This window comes from Terrapene carolina, unplaced genomic scaffold (assembly GCF_002925995.2).
Source record: "Terrapene carolina triunguis isolate 2854851 unplaced genomic scaffold, T_m_triunguis-2.0 Scaffold238, whole genome shotgun sequence".
NCBI lineage: Eukaryota > Metazoa > Chordata > Testudines > Emydidae > Terrapene > Terrapene triunguis.
Window position 1 is genome coordinate 6510586 of NW_020664589.1, and position 16941 is coordinate 6527526.

Consider the following 16941-nt stretch of genomic DNA (forward strand, 5'->3'; position numbering starts at 1 on the left):
TCACTGACTAATCTTGCAGGATTCAGTCAGTGTGTTTCATGCTAGAATCTTTTATTTAACCTATTGACTTCAGTGACTTTGAATGATCTCATAGATTAAGATATATCTTATGATCTCTTTCAGGCAAGGATTTGATTGGGGTCCAGAACCTGCTAAAGAAGCACCAAGCCTTGCAGGCAGAAATTGCAGGCCATGAGCCGCGCATTAAAGCAGTCACCCAGAAAGGAAATGCCATGGTGGAAGAGGGTGCGTCTAAATATTTTAATCCTTCCTAGTTCAGAAATTCAATATTCTTTTTTCACTTTACATCCTCTGGCCCTATACAATTGCCTCTTTAGTTTGCATGTGCATAATAGTATCTGCCAGAGGGATTAAATAGCCGATTTTGATTTATCGCTGTCCTTCACATGGAAATACATGTTTGTTCCTGGGGAAATCCATATCTTCTATTTAACAGATTTTCATCCGCTGCTGCTAGTCACCTACATATTGGTACAAAGTAATTGTCACATTAAACCAATGAGCTGTAATTTTATCCTAATACATGGCTCCTAGTGATGTCTGATCGTTTCACTTTTTCCTTGAAGTCTCATTTTAAGGTACTACCTTTAAATATTCTGAGACATAATAATCAATGGTGATGGGAGCTCTGTAGCTCCTGCTATTAGTGATATTACATTTACATTAGTATTTTTTATTCAGCAATCTTACTACTGTACCCCTTCTTTCCAAAATTCTAAATGCTTTTTCAAATCAGTCTTTTTCTGATGTAGAAACTCAAGCCTTGAAAGAACTGGCCTTTTCCTGCATCACTGTAAACAAATAGAAAGGAAATGATTAGGGCAGGGTGTGCTTTGTCTTCAATGACTCAAATGTTCCTGGCGCAATCTGACAAGAGAAAACAGTAACTTTCATTCAGTGTCAAAAGGACACTGCCTGCCGAAAGCCAAACTTGGACTAAGCTTTGTGTGCTAATGAAAACCATTCAAAGTAAGGTGGATAGCTTTACATAAACCAGACTTGTGTGATTAAAAAAAATGCAAGTCATCTTTCAGTCCCTTCTGTCGTTTGTATGTCTATAAATAATGTCTCCAAATCCACTTTTCCTGCTCTTTCATTATTTAGGACACTTTGCTGCTGAGGACGTGAAAGCCAAATTGAATGAGCTAAATCAGAAGTGGGAATCGCTGAAAGCCAAGGCCTCTCAGCGTCGACAAGATCTAGAGGACTCCCTGCAAGCCCAGCAGTACTTTGCTGATGCTAACGAGGCTGAATCCTGGATGAGGGAGAAGGAGCCCATTGTGGGCAGTACAGACTATGGAAAGGATGAAGACTCTGCTGAGGTGTGGTATTGGTGGTGTTTTGTTGCATGTGCAAAAAGTAGCAGTGGAAATCTGATGTAGGATTGATAAAGATAATGAGTTGTTCTGCAGGTTTTAGTGTTTATGTGAAAGTGAGAAGGACAGCATATACAGTAAGCTGCTTGTCTAGCAAATTGTAGTTGAGTATAGAAACAAGAGTATGTATTCTTGTTCTCCACCTCCATTAATAAAGTTCCCTGGGCAAGATGTTAGACTAGCTACAAAGAAAGTTGGCATTGTTATTCACTTTGTTATAGGATTTTCATATTGTGTGGAGGAGACACAGGGCATAATATCTCAGTGGATTGGTAATGGGATACAGGTTTCAGAGTAGCAGCCGTGTTAGTCTGTATCCGCAAAAAGAACAGGAGTACTTGTGGCACCTTAAAGACTAACAAATTTATTAGAGCATAAGCTTTCGTGGGCCACAACCCACTTCTTCGGATGCATAATGGGATACAGTCTTTCACACCTATGTCTTCAGTATGAACCTGCCCTTCAGTAGTTCATTAATGATATATAGCTGTGAGATGGTTTTCAAACTGCTATTTTAGTGGTATTGAACCAATTCCTAGTGGATGGTAGCTATATCACAGATTACACAAACTGGCACCCTTGGTGGTAATTCCAAAGCAGTAGAAGCTAGCGACTTCAAGAACATGAAGTCTAAACTGCTCTCACTTCCAGAGGATGGTATTCCCTACTCAGGGTTGAAGCACATTAGTGGAGCAGTGTCAAAAACTTTCCCTGCTGCTACCTGTGCCATATCTGTTCTGTGGCTAAATAGAGGTCTTCACTCTCCAGAGCTGCTAGTCCTGCAGTTCTCATGAGAACCTCACTCAATATATATACATTAAAATTAACATATGTATATATAAAGTGTAGAATCTGTGAAGTGGTTTTCTGATGTGGATGTTGCAATGTTTGTTTGGTTTCAGGCTCTTCTGAAGAAACATGAAGCTTTGATGTCAGATCTTACCGCTTATGGCAGTAGCATGCAGGCATTAAGGGAGCAGGCCCAGTCATGCAGGGTAAGGAAAGATGGCTAATCATCTGTTTCTAAAACTCTTGTATCAATAGAAACAAAGCTTCTTATCATCAAGCATTATTGCTGAGTGTTTTGTTCTCAAATTTAAGTTAGTGGTCTTCGTCTTTGTGCTCTACTGCTGCCTATTGTAATCGATAACAGGCATGTATGTAGCACAGAAAACAATTGGTTTGTTTTGTTTAATGAAACTGATATAGTTGTTGGCCTTGTTTATGGGTTTGAATGTAGAAACGGCACCCAAATAAACCTACTTCAGCACTCTTTCATTAGTTGCTAAACAGGAATCCTTTAATACACCGTGGCATTGTAGTAGGTATAATTAAGGCTGCAATACTTTGTAGAACAACTTTATTAGTTACATTTCAACATTCAGCAGTTTCTATTGTGTAATGCATTTTTCTCTTTCCTCCTCTTCATGGCAGCAACAAGTTGCTCCCACAGATGATGAAACTGGGAAAGAGCTGGTCCTTGCTCTCTATGATTATCAAGAGAAGAGTCCCCGGGAGGTGACAATGAAAAAGGGAGACATCCTCACACTGCTCAACAGCACCAACAAGGTAAACTCTCGCCTGCCAGGATTCTGTACTGCCTGGTACACTTGGTCTTATACGCACTAGTGAGCTTTTTTGTTGTTAAACAGCACTGTCATAGCATAGTTAAATCATTTACATAGTCATTCTGTGCTTCCATTCCTCCCTCAATTCTTTGGCACCCCTCTTCAACCTCCAGAGGCTCCACCCCTCTTCCTCTGTTGTACAACCCTCATCACTTTGTTGTACCCACCAACTTTCTACATGCGAGACTTCATTCTCTTTATATCCCATCACCATTCAGCATTCATTGACCGTAAGGGCTCATGGTTGAGAGATGAGGCTATTCTTTTCCTGCTCAACTGCACTCCTAGTCCCTTCTGGCCAGGGGGCAGAGAGCTTGGAAATCAAACTGGAGATTCACCATGGTACTGCAGAGGATTATTACTTTGAGCAGGTCCCGTTTAGTATCTGAGGGGGCCTCTGAAAAGCTGTGCTGTACTCTTGCAGAGGGGTGGAATTGATGGTAGGCCTCTTTCTTGATGGTATTTTTGTCCGTTGTTTGTTTGTTTTGTGTGGGTTTTTTTTAATTGAAAGTAAACACAAATGTTTTGTTTTTAAGTCTAATGGTGTTAATGCACGAATCCAGGTACCAAAAATTCTGTGGGCAGAAACGCTCACAGGACTGTCCTGATGCTGATGAGGTACACTGAAAACATGTGGGTAGTGGTAGTTCTCTTGTGCTGTTCAGGTGCTAGCAGTAGCCTCCACGCAGTTACAGAAGTTGCTTGTTTTCAGTCTGTGGTTGTGTATCCATGTCCCCTATCTAGGTGAACATGTAATTAAGGTTGTATTTTCCTTTCTTTTCAGGACTGGTGGAAGGTAGAAGTGAATGACCGTCAGGGTTTTGTACCAGCTGCCTATGTGAAAAAACTAGACCCTGCCCAGTCTGCATCCCGAGAGAACCTACTCGAGGAGCAGGGCAGCATAGCCTTGCGGCAGGAGCAAATTGACAACCAGTAAGATCTAACTAACAGGACCTAAAATCAGTCGTAGCACTTGTTGGGTTGGCCAGTGCCTCACTTTTACAAGTTTGGGTAGACGTCCCTTTAACATCAGCGGATCGTTGCATTAGAACTCAGAGTTGCACTTTTACAGCAGGAAAATGCTTTTTTTTTTTATTGATCCATTTCATTCTTAATTCTAGATTCTTCTGCTGCTTTTCCAGTTTAACTGTACAAATCATGAAATTGAGCTCAATTTACTGTCTAACTTTATTTTCCGTGGTTTTGTTGTTGTTGTACCTAACAACTTAAACTTGTTTGTGAATTACTTCTGTCCTAAGCAGCATTCATATTTGTAATTATATCGTCTTAACACGCAATTATGTTTGAGACGCCTTCTTAAATCTGATTATCTGAAGTACAGTACCCTCCATATACAGGACTGGCCTTGGGCAATTAATTGTTTAGGGGTCATGGCTGTTTGGCTCTGGCTTGTTGCAGTTTTTCAGAGACAAAATGCTGCCACTCTGCACTATGTGAGCTAAAATCTACCTGCATAAAATTTTAATTTGCTATGCAGATGAAGAAAGCTGCCTGAATGCTTGGTAAATGCCTCTCCTACAGCACATGGTAGCTGTAGATTAGCTTGAGGCAGAGCAGTAGAGGATAGGTGTGGGCTACAGGCTCATCTTATCAGACTACTTGGAAAGGAAAATCTATAAGTTGTATGCTCCCTCCCAGCTGTTCTCACAGTTATGCTGTCACTTTTACAAGAATTCCCACCCACTCAGTTGTTTTGAGACACCAACTATTAAATGTGTTCGTAAATTATTGGCTTTGTAAACTAAGAATGAAAACCTGTGTTTTTTAAAATTGTATTGTACTGTAATACATAGTACATACTAGAGGGAGGAAAGAATGCAAGGTTCTTAGTAATAAATTCCTGAACAGTTTGTAACTCTAATATACGCTTGTACACTGCTTCTGAGAGCTAGAAACTAGGGTGCATTATTTTGGAATGGTGGGAGTGCCTTTCAGTTCTGAACTGAATGGCATGATTGAGAAGCGAGATGGCCCTGTAGTGAGAGTTCAGCTGTGCTGATGATGATTTCTTTACGTGATTTGCACTGACTGATTGGCTTCAAATTTTGCTTTTGAATGGCACCTAACTTCCTCCATTTAAATGTGAATTCTTAACCTTCATCTCCCACCACAAATGACCCCTGGATGGAGCTGCTGCTTTCATTATTTTTGTTAATCTAACTAATTTTTGCATGCTTTTGCTGTGCTCCCTCTGTCTGTGCAGGACTCTCATAACTAAGGAAGTCGGCAGTGTATCTCTACGTATGAAACAGGTCGAAGAACTGTGAGTAGGATTCACCCCTTTCTAAACCATGCTGTCTCCATACTAGTTACCTGTTCATTCTCCCTTTTTTCTTTCCTCCTTTGGGAGTGCTGCTCCAGAGGGACACAGGGAAGCAATTTGTGCAATGTAGAATAGTCTTAATTTAGAACAGTAGTAGATATTTGGCACATGATCTCTTACAGCTAGACAGCAGCTTATCTTGTTGGCCACTTCTGTCTTTGCTAAACTGGAGGCGTTGTTACTTTCTACCCTACTGATCTTGCTTATGAAACAAGACATCTGCTTGTCTCCATTGACTGAGTTAAAAAGAATCCTGCAGTTTCTTAGGTGTATGTAAAAATGTGATCTATTTATATACATACATGAACGCGTGTGTGTGTATTGGAATACAGCATATTACATATGAATGGCTTGGAACTATTTGCAGACACAATTAAAATAATCATACCATTCACAAAGGGTGATCAAACCCTGTTACTTTGCTCCATAAAAGTTACATTACAGGCATACAGGAAGGTTCCTCACTGTCATAAGATTAAGTTAAAATATTCTATTAAAACCTGCTGGAACAAATGTACTTTGCCTTGAGCTCTGACAAACCGCCAGAGGAAGCAAGTTCCATGGGTGACTGCTCTCGCTTGAGAATGCTCTGCCACCTTTCCTACAGAGTTCGTCTCAGGCACCCACAACAGAAACATCCTAATCACTCTTAATTGTCACAAAGTAGTTGAAGGAAAATCAGATTCTAAGGGAATTGGATCCCAGGTCATTTATGGGCTATATAATTATGCTTCCTAATTCCTGAAATTGCACCCTGAAGCCAACTTTTATGGTCAGTGCAGGATGTGACACTCAAGTGCTATGTGCTTATGGCAGCCCATCCCATTCAGAAGATGAGCAGCAGCATTCTGCATGAGTCTCAGGTGGACTCAGTCTCAGCCAGTTCACTTCCTTCTGACTTCCAGTCTTAATCCGATACCAAGATGACAATGGTCTCATTAAATTTAGGTTTCATTGAAAAGGATACACAAGTAAGTATGGACATCCAGTATTGACACTGGAGCCCAAAGTGTCTAGTTTTTCTCCAACAGTCTTACATAGACATTGAATAGGAGAAGTGACAGAGTGATATACCCTGTATAATCCATCCTGTTGGGAAGTAATTACTCATTATTCAACCAGTGTGCTTTTTGTCTTAGGAATGAAACCATTGCAAGGGTGTCTTGTTCACCTTTGTATGGTGCTGCAGGTGACCCAACGATATCTCATAGAATTAAAGGCTGCTAATTTAATCAAATCAGAATGGACACTTTCCCTCTATCCGTGGCTTGAAGATGGAAATCAGTCATGGATATTAATAGTCTCTCTACTATACTCAAGCTTGAAAGCTGATTGAAGAAATCTGAGGAATCCAGAGGCTGCTGGAGCTGCCCCATCACCAGAAGATTTGAAACAGGATGGCAATTAGAGAAACTTTTAGAGGGGGTTTTTCCAGTAAGGATCTAACCACAGATTCCTTAAAATGGTCATCAAGTTTGCCCTCCCAAAAAGAAGCATTCACAGTCCCCCAAGACTTCTCTGCTGTCTTTCACCAGCCATAGCTTGTAAAAGGGCTCCAAAGACCATCTGTATCCGTTGCTTCCTCTTTGTTGTATGTTGGAAATATTTAGACTTGATTGCGAGAAATAAGCAGAAGACATTTACCCAACCACCTACCTGTGCTTTTCAAGTAATTGCACAGTATTTCTGTATATACTACTTGTTCTGAGAGATCCTAACTCCTTAGGCAAAAATATTAATTTGCTTTGGTCTTTTAAGGCATAGGAAAACTATGTACCTTTTTTAAGCTGTTGGTATGTCTTTAGGACCTAATTCGTGTCACATTTATCCTAATGTAAATCAGGAGTAATTCCATTGAAGTCAGTAGGAATCACACAGATGTAAAAATGGTGTAAGTGAAATCAGAATTAGGCACATTTCTATTGCACAGTTGAAAATCTTTGCTTTGTGAAAGGAGGGGAAAAAACGACAAGATCACCAAGTATTCATCAGATATTACATTGAATAACAGGCAGGCAAGAATCTTGTGTCAGACAGCTGTGAGCTGTCAAATTTAAATGAGCTGTGGGAAATTGATATACTAGAAGAAAATCCTTTAATGTGCTGTTTAGCATATTTTATGCATATGTTTGATATAGTTGCATGAACAAAATATAAGGTAGGATAAATAAGTAAAAGAGCTTACGTTGTATGTAGCTACCCCTGCGTTGCTGACCTGCATTCCTTATCCTAAGCTGCAATTTGCTTTGCTTCTGCCCATCAAAAAAGCCTTGTATGTGGGAAGTCATGGTTCAGTGTCGTGATCTGTGTAGTACAGAAACTTACAGGGTTTACATCTACATGATCATTGTCTGTTATTGTGCAGAATGATTTATTTGGCATCTCCTTGTAGGGATTTCCTTCATCGCTGGTGCTACTAGTCCATTTTTATCACCTTCATGTACTATAACTCTATTCAGGTGAGATCTGACGGTCCCCCACCCTCCCTCTCTGTATGTTCCAGATATCACTCTCTTCTTGAGCTGGGGGAGAAGCGCAAGGATATGCTGGAAAAAAGTTGCAAAAAGTTCATGCTTTTCCGTGAAGCTAATGAGCTGCAGCAGTGGATCAATGAGAAAGAGTCTGCACTCACCAATGAAGAGGTGGGGGCTGATTTGGAGCAGGTTGAGGTACTGCAGAAGAAGTTTGATGACTTTCAGAAGGTAGGTTATTATGTAACCTTTTATGTAGCACAATAATTCTACGTCTTCTTGTCATCCTTCAGCTCAGATTCCTGATGAGGTTTCCATGACAATCCCTTCATAGTTTGGTATAGTTCCACTAAGACACAACTCTGTGAAGCAAGCAAAGCATTCAGTTTATTTCTACTGGATCTGCTGCTGGCGACCCCATATCCAGACAGCCCAAGCTGGTATTCTGCTACATGTTATCTCCACCTATGTAGCACCAGAGGAAACCCTCTTTTTATTTAGCATTTCTGAACGTGGAATCTCCTGCACTGACTGTAGGTGCTACTTTTACTACTTCCTCTATGCTGAGTATGCCATCCAGACAAGGAAGCTTCCCCCTCCCTTTGTTTAAAGGCAGAGTGATCAGGCACTCTGAACTGCACAGTATTCTACAAGACATGAAATAATAATGGCCTCTGCTTTGAAGAGGAGGTGATTGGTTTTATTTTTTTTTCTCCACCCACCATTGGTGAGTGTATGACATTGGCTGAATTTTGCCTTGCATGAGATGTAAAAGAGCTTTAAAATGTTTCCCCTCTTGCTCTGTGAGCCATTGTGCATAGAAGCGCCAGGGGCTCTGGACTAATGATTTGGAATAACCGGTGATTCAATATGGGCTGTATTACATTTACAGCTTGAATGTTAAGTAACAAGCAGTCTGAGCTGGCCTAACGTTACAGGTGAGAGATGGGTGCCAAACACCTTGATGTCTCTGTAATAAACTGACTGCTGAACTTAAAATATATCACTTTCAAGACTTCAGTGCCAGCTCTCTAGTATAAGGAAGTATGTTTATTCTGAAATACATAACTTCCCTTTTTCTACTTTTAGTAATCCATTTAACGAGTTGTTATGGGGCCTGAAATAGTGGCCTGTATCATAAAATCACATCTTGAGTCATCTCTTCTAGTGTATTTATCCAGCACAATAGCTGATCATTTTTTAATCTTCTCGGTAATGCAATTTAAATTAACATTGTAGTTAATGGTTTTAAAGCTGTCTAGAAATTAACTTTATTTTAGTGTGGGGAAAACTCCAGTAGTCCAGTTCTTTAATCCATTGACACTGGCAGTTGAGATTTCTTGGCATAAGACTCTATGCATTGTAGATCCACTGATGACTGGAAAGGTCAAAAGGGCGAAATCCCTGCTGTTCATAAATTGGATACCTTTTGATGCCTCTGATTGACAACCTTATTGCCTTGTGTTTTGTTTATATAAATGTTCATGCTGTGATATTTACTGTTCTGTGCAGGATTTGAAAGCCAATGAATCTCGTCTAAAGGACATAAACAAGGTTGCGAATGACCTGGAATCGGAAGGGCTGATAGCAGAGGAAGTACAGGCAGTACAGCAACAGGTCTGTGTTTTTGTGATGTGGTCCGCTGCCATTTTATAAGAGACAGATGGAATTGGTTTTGTCCTTTCTTCTCCTGTTTTTCCATCTGTCCTTCACTTTTGCAGCTGAAGATTTTTATTGCTTCTATTTCGCTACTTATTCTTTTTTCCAGATTGCTGGTTGTCTAAAAGTGGCATCCTAAAGTGGCTTTGGTCAGCAGGGTAGCCTTTAGATCATTTCATTGTAAATAGTGCTATAACATACATCTAGATAATATTTAATTTTTTTAATACTTGGAAGTTCTAAATTAATAGTATGTGGATTTTCCATGACTACTAGTGATGCTTTGGGCAAGTCATTTAATCTCTCTGTCCTTGTTTCTACATTTTTGATAATACTGTTAGACCTTACATAGGTGAGGATTAGTTGGTTAATGGGATAAATTCACTCCACTGTTCATGCAGTTCTTTGAAAATTTAAAATGCAATATAAATGCCCAAGTATTATTAGCTTTCCATGACTGCTTTTGCTTGTGTAAATAATTTTACACAATATCGACAATTATAGCAAGACCACCGAAAACACTTGTTCCTTTATAAACCCTGAGATAATGTATACCATAATTCACTGTGAGTATCAAAACTCTGCCACTTGTGCTGCATGTATTTTTTGATTTGAGCACGTTTTTCAGCTGGTAGTACACAGAAGGTCGACGTAGCAGAATACTTTTGCTTCCTCTTTGTAGGTTACATTGTTCATCCCATTTCCTTCCCTTTCCTCAAAAAGAATCAAATCTTTCTAGATTTTCTTTTACAAAATAACACATCCATTTCCTTTTCCCTTACAGGAAGTCTATGGCATGCCCAGGGTAAGCATTGTTATGATATTTGCATGCTGTCTTGCAGAAGCTTTAATAGAAAGAGGGTTTGGACATATAGAAGAGAAGATTTTGTGACTGAGATCCCTTTTGGGTCATAGTTCATCTCTCTCAGAACCCTTTTTCTTGATAATGGCTTTGAAGGGTGACACACAAATTCTCTTACCTTCTTCAGCCAAATTCAGGGAGATTATCTTTTTGATGCATTCATCCTCTGATATTTATATCTCAAGCCAAAAGCCAGCTCAATGCAGGGTAGCTCATGTGGCCCTGGTATATATTTACCACCACGCATTTTTTAAATTTTTAAAATAATTCTGAAAGGATTGTGTGCACATAAATAACTTAGAAATTTAATCGGGTGTCTTGATCCTTGAAAATTTAACCGGGTGTTGGTTAACTTCCATTTTCTGTTTTCTTGATGTGTCTAAAGTTTTCCCTTAATTCTTTAAACAGGATGAAACTGATTCCAAGACCGCGTCTCCTTGGAAGGTAGGTCTGACTATTTGGTGGCACATCTAACAGATAGGAAAAGTAATAACATTCTTGCACATTACATCATCTCTTAGGGCCTTGCATCCTTCTAACACACACATTCCTTTCCTTATGAGTAGTAGTAGAGTGCTGTCCTGGTCCCTTCTTCCAATAATCATGTCAATTCACAGTGGATAGATTTTTAAAATGCACATTATGAAAAATCTGTGGAATAATCAGTAGAAATTAACTGATGTAATTATCCCGCACACTGTATTAAAATATAAAGCTACTATACAGGTGCTGCTGTCTCAGAGATAATATTAACAAAAACAAACACCCTCAACTTTCCTCATGTCTAGTCTTCATTACAAGTATGCACACAACGATGAACAAGGTAGCATGTCCTCAGCAAGATAACACTCACTGTAGAAATCTCAAACTGCACTTTATATATAAAACCACAGTAATCCGTTTCCTTTCTGTATAGCAAAATGACATTTTCCATTTGACAGTCTTTAACAGAGGACTGATTTCCAAAGATGATTTGCAGTTCAGATCTTTTAACTGGCAATATGGCTCTTAGTGGGAAGATGACAATCTCACTTTGAACGATTTAAGCTCCCCTTCCGCTGTACAGTGTGCACGAAAGAATGAATTCCGTGAGCAATCCATCAATGGTAGAAGAAAGGAGATTTTTACGTTCTGAAGGAGAGGAGAGGATTCAGTCCATTATTTTTCCAGTTTGTATCCACTAGCCTCAAATGTTTTCTTAGCCTTTCAGGAATATTTTAATTACTTGCTGGGATGATTTTTGTCAAAAATTCAGTTCAGCTTACATCTGTTGAACACATATATTTTATTTTTAAAAAGTTTCCATTTGCAAGAGTTGTCTTTTCAGGTTCTTTGTCTTTTCAACCCTCATTAAGGCTGTGGCTCTCTTTTAAAGGCATACTATCAAGATAATATTTATACACATTTTTAAATTACTGTGGTCTCTAAAACCTTAAGCTGGTACAACTAATTACATTTTAAAAATCTGTCTTTCACCATTACTTATATGCTGATTTGAAATACAAAAAGCAATTTAAAAATACAAAATCTAATACAGTAGAACCTCAGAGTTACAAACTGACCAGTCAACCACACACCTCATTTGGAACCGGAAGTACACAAGCAGGCAGCAGCAGAGATACCAAAAAAAAGCAAATACAATCCAGTACTGTGTTAAAGGTAAACTACTAAAAAAGGGGAAAGCAGCATTTTTCTTCTGCATAGTAAAGTTTCAAAGGTGCATTAAATCATTGTTCAGTTGTAAACTTTTGAAAGAACAACCATGATGTTTTTTTCAGAGTTATGAACATTTCAGAGTTACGAACAACCTCTATTCCCAGGGTGTTCATAACTCTGAGGTTCTACTGTAAAAAATTAGAAGTTGGTACAATAAAAGATATTACCTCACTCACCTTGTCTCTCTAATATCTTGGGAACCAGCACAATTACTGCAACACTACATACAAAAAGCAATCATTCGTCTGAGACAACGATGGGTTCACAATGCTGTAGAAGAAAACGTACACTAAAAATTTGTAATTGAAACTTATAAAATCATGAACATTTCTATTCATCCTACATGTTGTAAAACCTGTCGTACAAAACCTGTTTTGGCCAAAACTAAGTTGTGTTGAGATGTCTGAGTTTTTGTTAGTATGGTATGACTTGATTGCTAGGATAGAAATTTAACTGCTTGATTTTGATTTTGATTTTTTTTTTTTTACTATTTTTGCTTTTTCCTCATAGTTTGCACGTATGATGGTACATACGGTGGCCACCTTTAATTCCATCAAGGTAAGAATCCAGTTGTGGTGCTTCTACTCACTGAAAAGTAACAGCTTTCTCTCATCACCTTCTTTGTGTTCACCATTCTGCCTCCATGTTCTATTGCCCTTCATACCCTTTTAAATAAACACGTTAAAATAAATGCTAATTTACAGCACCTGCTTCTCAGAATACAACAGGTGCTTTATGCACATACATATCATAAAGTTGCCTGCTTTCACATTGCAGGAGAAACGCTTATAACTTGCTGTATAGTTCCTTGAACCAGTGCATTGTTCTGTGATCAAAGCAGCAAATAGAAATCGTGTGTGTGTGTGTGTGTGTGTGTGTGTGTGTGTGTGTGTGTGTGTGTGTGTGTGTGTGTGTGTGTGTGTGTGTGTGTGTGTGTGTGTGTGCACAACCTGCAGTTAGAAACCTTCAGTTATGCTCCAAGATAACTTTGGCCTTCCTCCTAGCTCATTTCCCACCACCCACTGTTCTCTAAGTAGTTTGCTTATGTGCTCTTAAAGCACTAAGGCCTGGTCTACACTAGGCTTTTATGTCGAATTTAGCGCCGTTATATCGAATTAACCCTGCACCCGTCCACACCAGGAAGCCATTTAGTTCGACATAGAGCTCTCTTTAAATCGATTTCTGTAATCCTCCCCAACGAGAGGAGTAGCGCTAAATTCGACATGGCCATGTCGAATTAGGCTAGGTGTGGATGGAAATCGACGCTAATAGCTCCGGGAGCTATCCCACAGTGCACCACTCTGTTGACGCTCTGGACAGCAGTCCGAGCTCGGATGCTCTGACCAGCCACACCCCCGGGAAAATTTGAATTCATTTTCCTGTCTGGGCAGTTTGAATCTCAGTTCCTGGTTCGACATCGAGGGGAGCTCAGCAGCAGTGGCAACGATGCAGAGCTCTCCAGCAGAGATGGCCGTGCAATGTAATAGAAAGAGGGCCCCAGCATGGACTGATCGGGAAGTCTTGGATCTCATCGCAGTGTGGGGCGATGAGTCCGTGCTTTCAGAGCTGCGCTCCAAAAGAAGGAATGCTAAGATCTACGAGAAGATCTCCAAAGCCATGGCAGAGAGAGGCTACAGCCGGGATGCAACGCAGTGCCGCGTGAAAATCAAGGAGCTGAGACAAGGCTACCAAAAAACCAAAGAGGCTAACGGACGCTCCGGATCCCAGCCCCACACATCCCGTTTCTACGAGGCACTGCATTCCATCCTGGGAGCGGCCGCCACCACTACCCCACCCCTGACCGTGGACTCCGAGGATGGGATCATGTCCGCGGCCGGTTCCTCGTCGGACATGACAGCGGACGGGGAAGATGAAGAAGGAGATGAGGAGGACGAGGCAGTCGACAGCGCTAGCACCGCTGATTTCCCCGACAGCCAGGAGCTCTTCATCACCCTTACCGAGATCCCGTACCAACCGTCCCCATCCCTTACCCCGGACACAGAATCAGGGGAAGGATCAAGTAGTAAGTGCTCTAAACATGTAAACATTTATTTAAAACAGAACGGTAATATTTATACTATCAACAATGTATGTTTATAAAACTGCTGTAAACTAGTAAAAAAGAATCAGGTGCAAAACAGGAATATTTACAAAGGTAACAAATGGGTTTTCATGATTTCTCTGTCTTAGGCTCTTCTCAATTTAGTCCCAAGTATTTTAAAAAAATTTCACAATGTCCGTTACTACATGATTCCCAGGCCCAAGACGCTCCACTCCAAAGTCCCAGTGCACCTACGCGAAAATCCGGTCAATGTGGCCGGGGATCGACGAGAAATCCTCGTAGGAGAACTCCTCGTAGGTCTCGTGGAGGTAGAGCTCAAGCCTGTTGATCAGGTTCCGGGGTAGGGCGATCTTAGTGGGCCCTCCGTGGTAGCAGACATGTCCCCTCCACGCCACAATCAAGTACTCGGGGATCATGGCCCGACATAGCATGGCGGCATACGGCCCCGGTTTCTGCATGCTTTCCCGCAGCATGCGTTCTCTCTGGGTGTCCGGGATCCTCAGGAGGGTGATGTCGCTCATGACGCCCTGCTTTGAATTAGGGAGGGGAATGTTAGTATTGGGACTGCTTTACAGCCACGCGGTGGAGGGAGAGGGGCAGCATACAGGGATCTTTCCCTGGGACAGCCGCGAGGGGGTGGGACAGGGGCAGAGTTCATGCTGTCCTGATTGCTGGCAGCAGAGACTGGCATTGCTTTCAATGTGAAAGGAGGCCAGTGCTACTGCTGGAGTTTTAAGCAGCCACAAGTCTCCGGCTTACCATGATTGCCCGCTCCAGAAGTTCTGGTCTCCAGCCACAGTTCTCTGAACAATCCAAGACCTCCGCAAGTCCACAGGCACTGAAGGCGACGGCCGAAAATTCGACCTTGTCCTGAGTGCGCATGTGAGAGGTTCAGTGCATGGTCTTGTTCACAGAGAAAGACTAGGTTCTTTGTATACAATTTCATTTATCTGTCTCAGGAATTCACTCCCTTTTTACAATTCACACAGACACATCTGCGACTGTCTCCCAACCCAGCCTGTCAGCACACTCCCAGAGGCTAGCGCAGATTAGGCGGAGGAAGAAGAAGACGCGTGAAGACATGTTCTCAGAACTAATGGGATGCTCCCGAGCCCAGGCAGCCCAGCAGACACAGTGGAGGGAGAACTTGTCACAAATGCACCGAGCAGTCATGGAACGGGAGGAGAGGTGGCGTCAGGAGGACCAGCAGGCTACTGAAAAGCTGCTTGGACTAATGAGGGAGCAAACGGACACGCTCCGGCGCCTTGTGGATGTTCTGCAAGACCGGAGGCAGGAGGACAGAGCCCCGCTGCAGTCTATCTGTAACCGCCCTCACCCGCCACCAAGTCCCACACCACCCTCACCCAAAGTCCAAAGAAGGAGGGGCAGCAAGGGCCGTTAAAACTTTCAGTCAACCCCTGCAGACTGCTCTAGCACTAGAAGGCTGACATTCCCCAAAATTTCATAAGTCCTTTCCTACCCACCTCACACAAGTCCCCGTCCAAGTTTCACCCCCCACGTTTCATGTCTGGTTCGCAATAAAATGTTTGTTTCTGTCCATTACTGTTTCAGTCAGGTTCTTTTGAGGGAGAGTCTGTCTGGAGGGGGGGGAAGGGTCTTGGTAATTGGACAGGACAGTGACCTTTAGCAGGGTACAGAGGCGGTGTCAGGTCCAGCATCAGGACACATACACAGTGCAGTCACTGGTTACCCTGGTCAGTCTGGGAGGTGTTTTTCATGTTCTGGGGGGGGGTTGCTCTGTGAGTTTGTGGCGGGGGAGGGCAGTTACAGATCTTATGCAGCGGTCCTTATCCTGGATCACAGATCCACGCAGCAGGGGATCTGTAACCCTACCCCCCCTGCCAGAAAGTCACATTGCCGACACATACACACAGTCCCCCCCCAGGAGTGCTGGCAGGCTCCATTGAAATAACCAGTCCACCAGTGCGGAGCCTGTCATTCCGGGAGTTTAGAAGCATCATTTGCATCAGAACACTGAACCCGCCCCCCACCACAGTCTGCGTCCCCGGTTTAAAATATTCCCGCGAAAACAGCAATACAGACAACGGTGTTCATTAACAAAATCGAAATGATTTTATTTTTTTGGGAAGGGGAAGGGGGTATGTAACTGGAGAGGATAGTCAAAATGAACTGGGTAAAGAAACGGGGGCAGGTTCAGCTTTTCTGTCCACAAACTGAAAAGTCACTGGTTGCCCTGCTCACTCAGGAACCTAGCTTTCAAAGCCTCCCGGATGCACAGGGCGTCCCGCTGGGATCTTCTAATGGCCCGGCTGTCTGGCTAGACGTATTCAGCAGCCAGGCTATTTGCCTCTAGCTCCCACCCCGCCATAAAGGTCTCCCCCTTGCTCTCACACAGATTGTGGAGCACACAGCAAGCTGCAATAACGATGGGGATATTGGTTTCGCTGAGATCACAGCGAGTGAGTAAGCTTCTCCATCTCCCTTTGAGACGGCCAAAAGCACACTCCACCACCATTCTGCACTTGCTCAGCCGGTAGTTGAAGAGTTCTTTTTCTGTGTCCAGGGCGCCAGTATAGGGCTTCATGAGCCAGGGCATTAGCGGGTAGGCTGGGTCCCCGAGGATCACTGTAGGCATCTCCACATCCCCAACAGTTATCTTGTGGTCCGGGAAGTAAATACCTTCCTGCAGCCGTCTAAACAGACCAGAGTTCCTGAACACGCGAGCGTCATGAACCTTGCCCGGCCATCCGACGTAGATGTTTGTAAACCGTCCCCGATGGTCCACCAGTGCTTGCAGCACCATTGAAAAGTAGCCCTTTC

General features: G+C 42.2%; 1 protein-coding gene across 9 annotated transcripts in view; it reads left to right on the forward strand.

The window, feature by feature from the left end:
* Positions 1–16941, forward strand: part of SPTAN1 (spectrin alpha, non-erythrocytic 1) — an 80186-nt gene that overhangs the window by 30995 nt on the left and 32250 nt on the right. For 6 of the 9 annotated variants that reach the window (XM_024192968.1, XM_029912713.1, XM_029912716.1 and 3 more), the window contains exons 18-28: positions 124–246; positions 1126–1343; positions 2300–2392; positions 2832–2966; positions 3810–3958; positions 5250–5309; positions 7873–8071; positions 9353–9457; positions 10284–10304; positions 10770–10805; positions 12588–12635. In XM_024192968.1, the coding sequence (XP_024048736.1) occupies positions 124–246; positions 1126–1343; positions 2300–2392; positions 2832–2966; positions 3810–3958; positions 5250–5309; positions 7873–8071; positions 9353–9457; positions 10284–10304; positions 10770–10805; positions 12588–12635 (1187 nt within the window). The remainder of the gene's footprint in view (positions 1–123; positions 247–1125; positions 1344–2299; positions 2393–2831; positions 2967–3809; positions 3959–5249; positions 5310–7872; positions 8072–9352; positions 9458–10283; positions 10305–10769; positions 10806–12587; positions 12636–16941) is intronic. The other 3 variants (XM_029912715.1, XM_029912718.1, XM_029912719.1) reach the window with 1 other exon arrangement.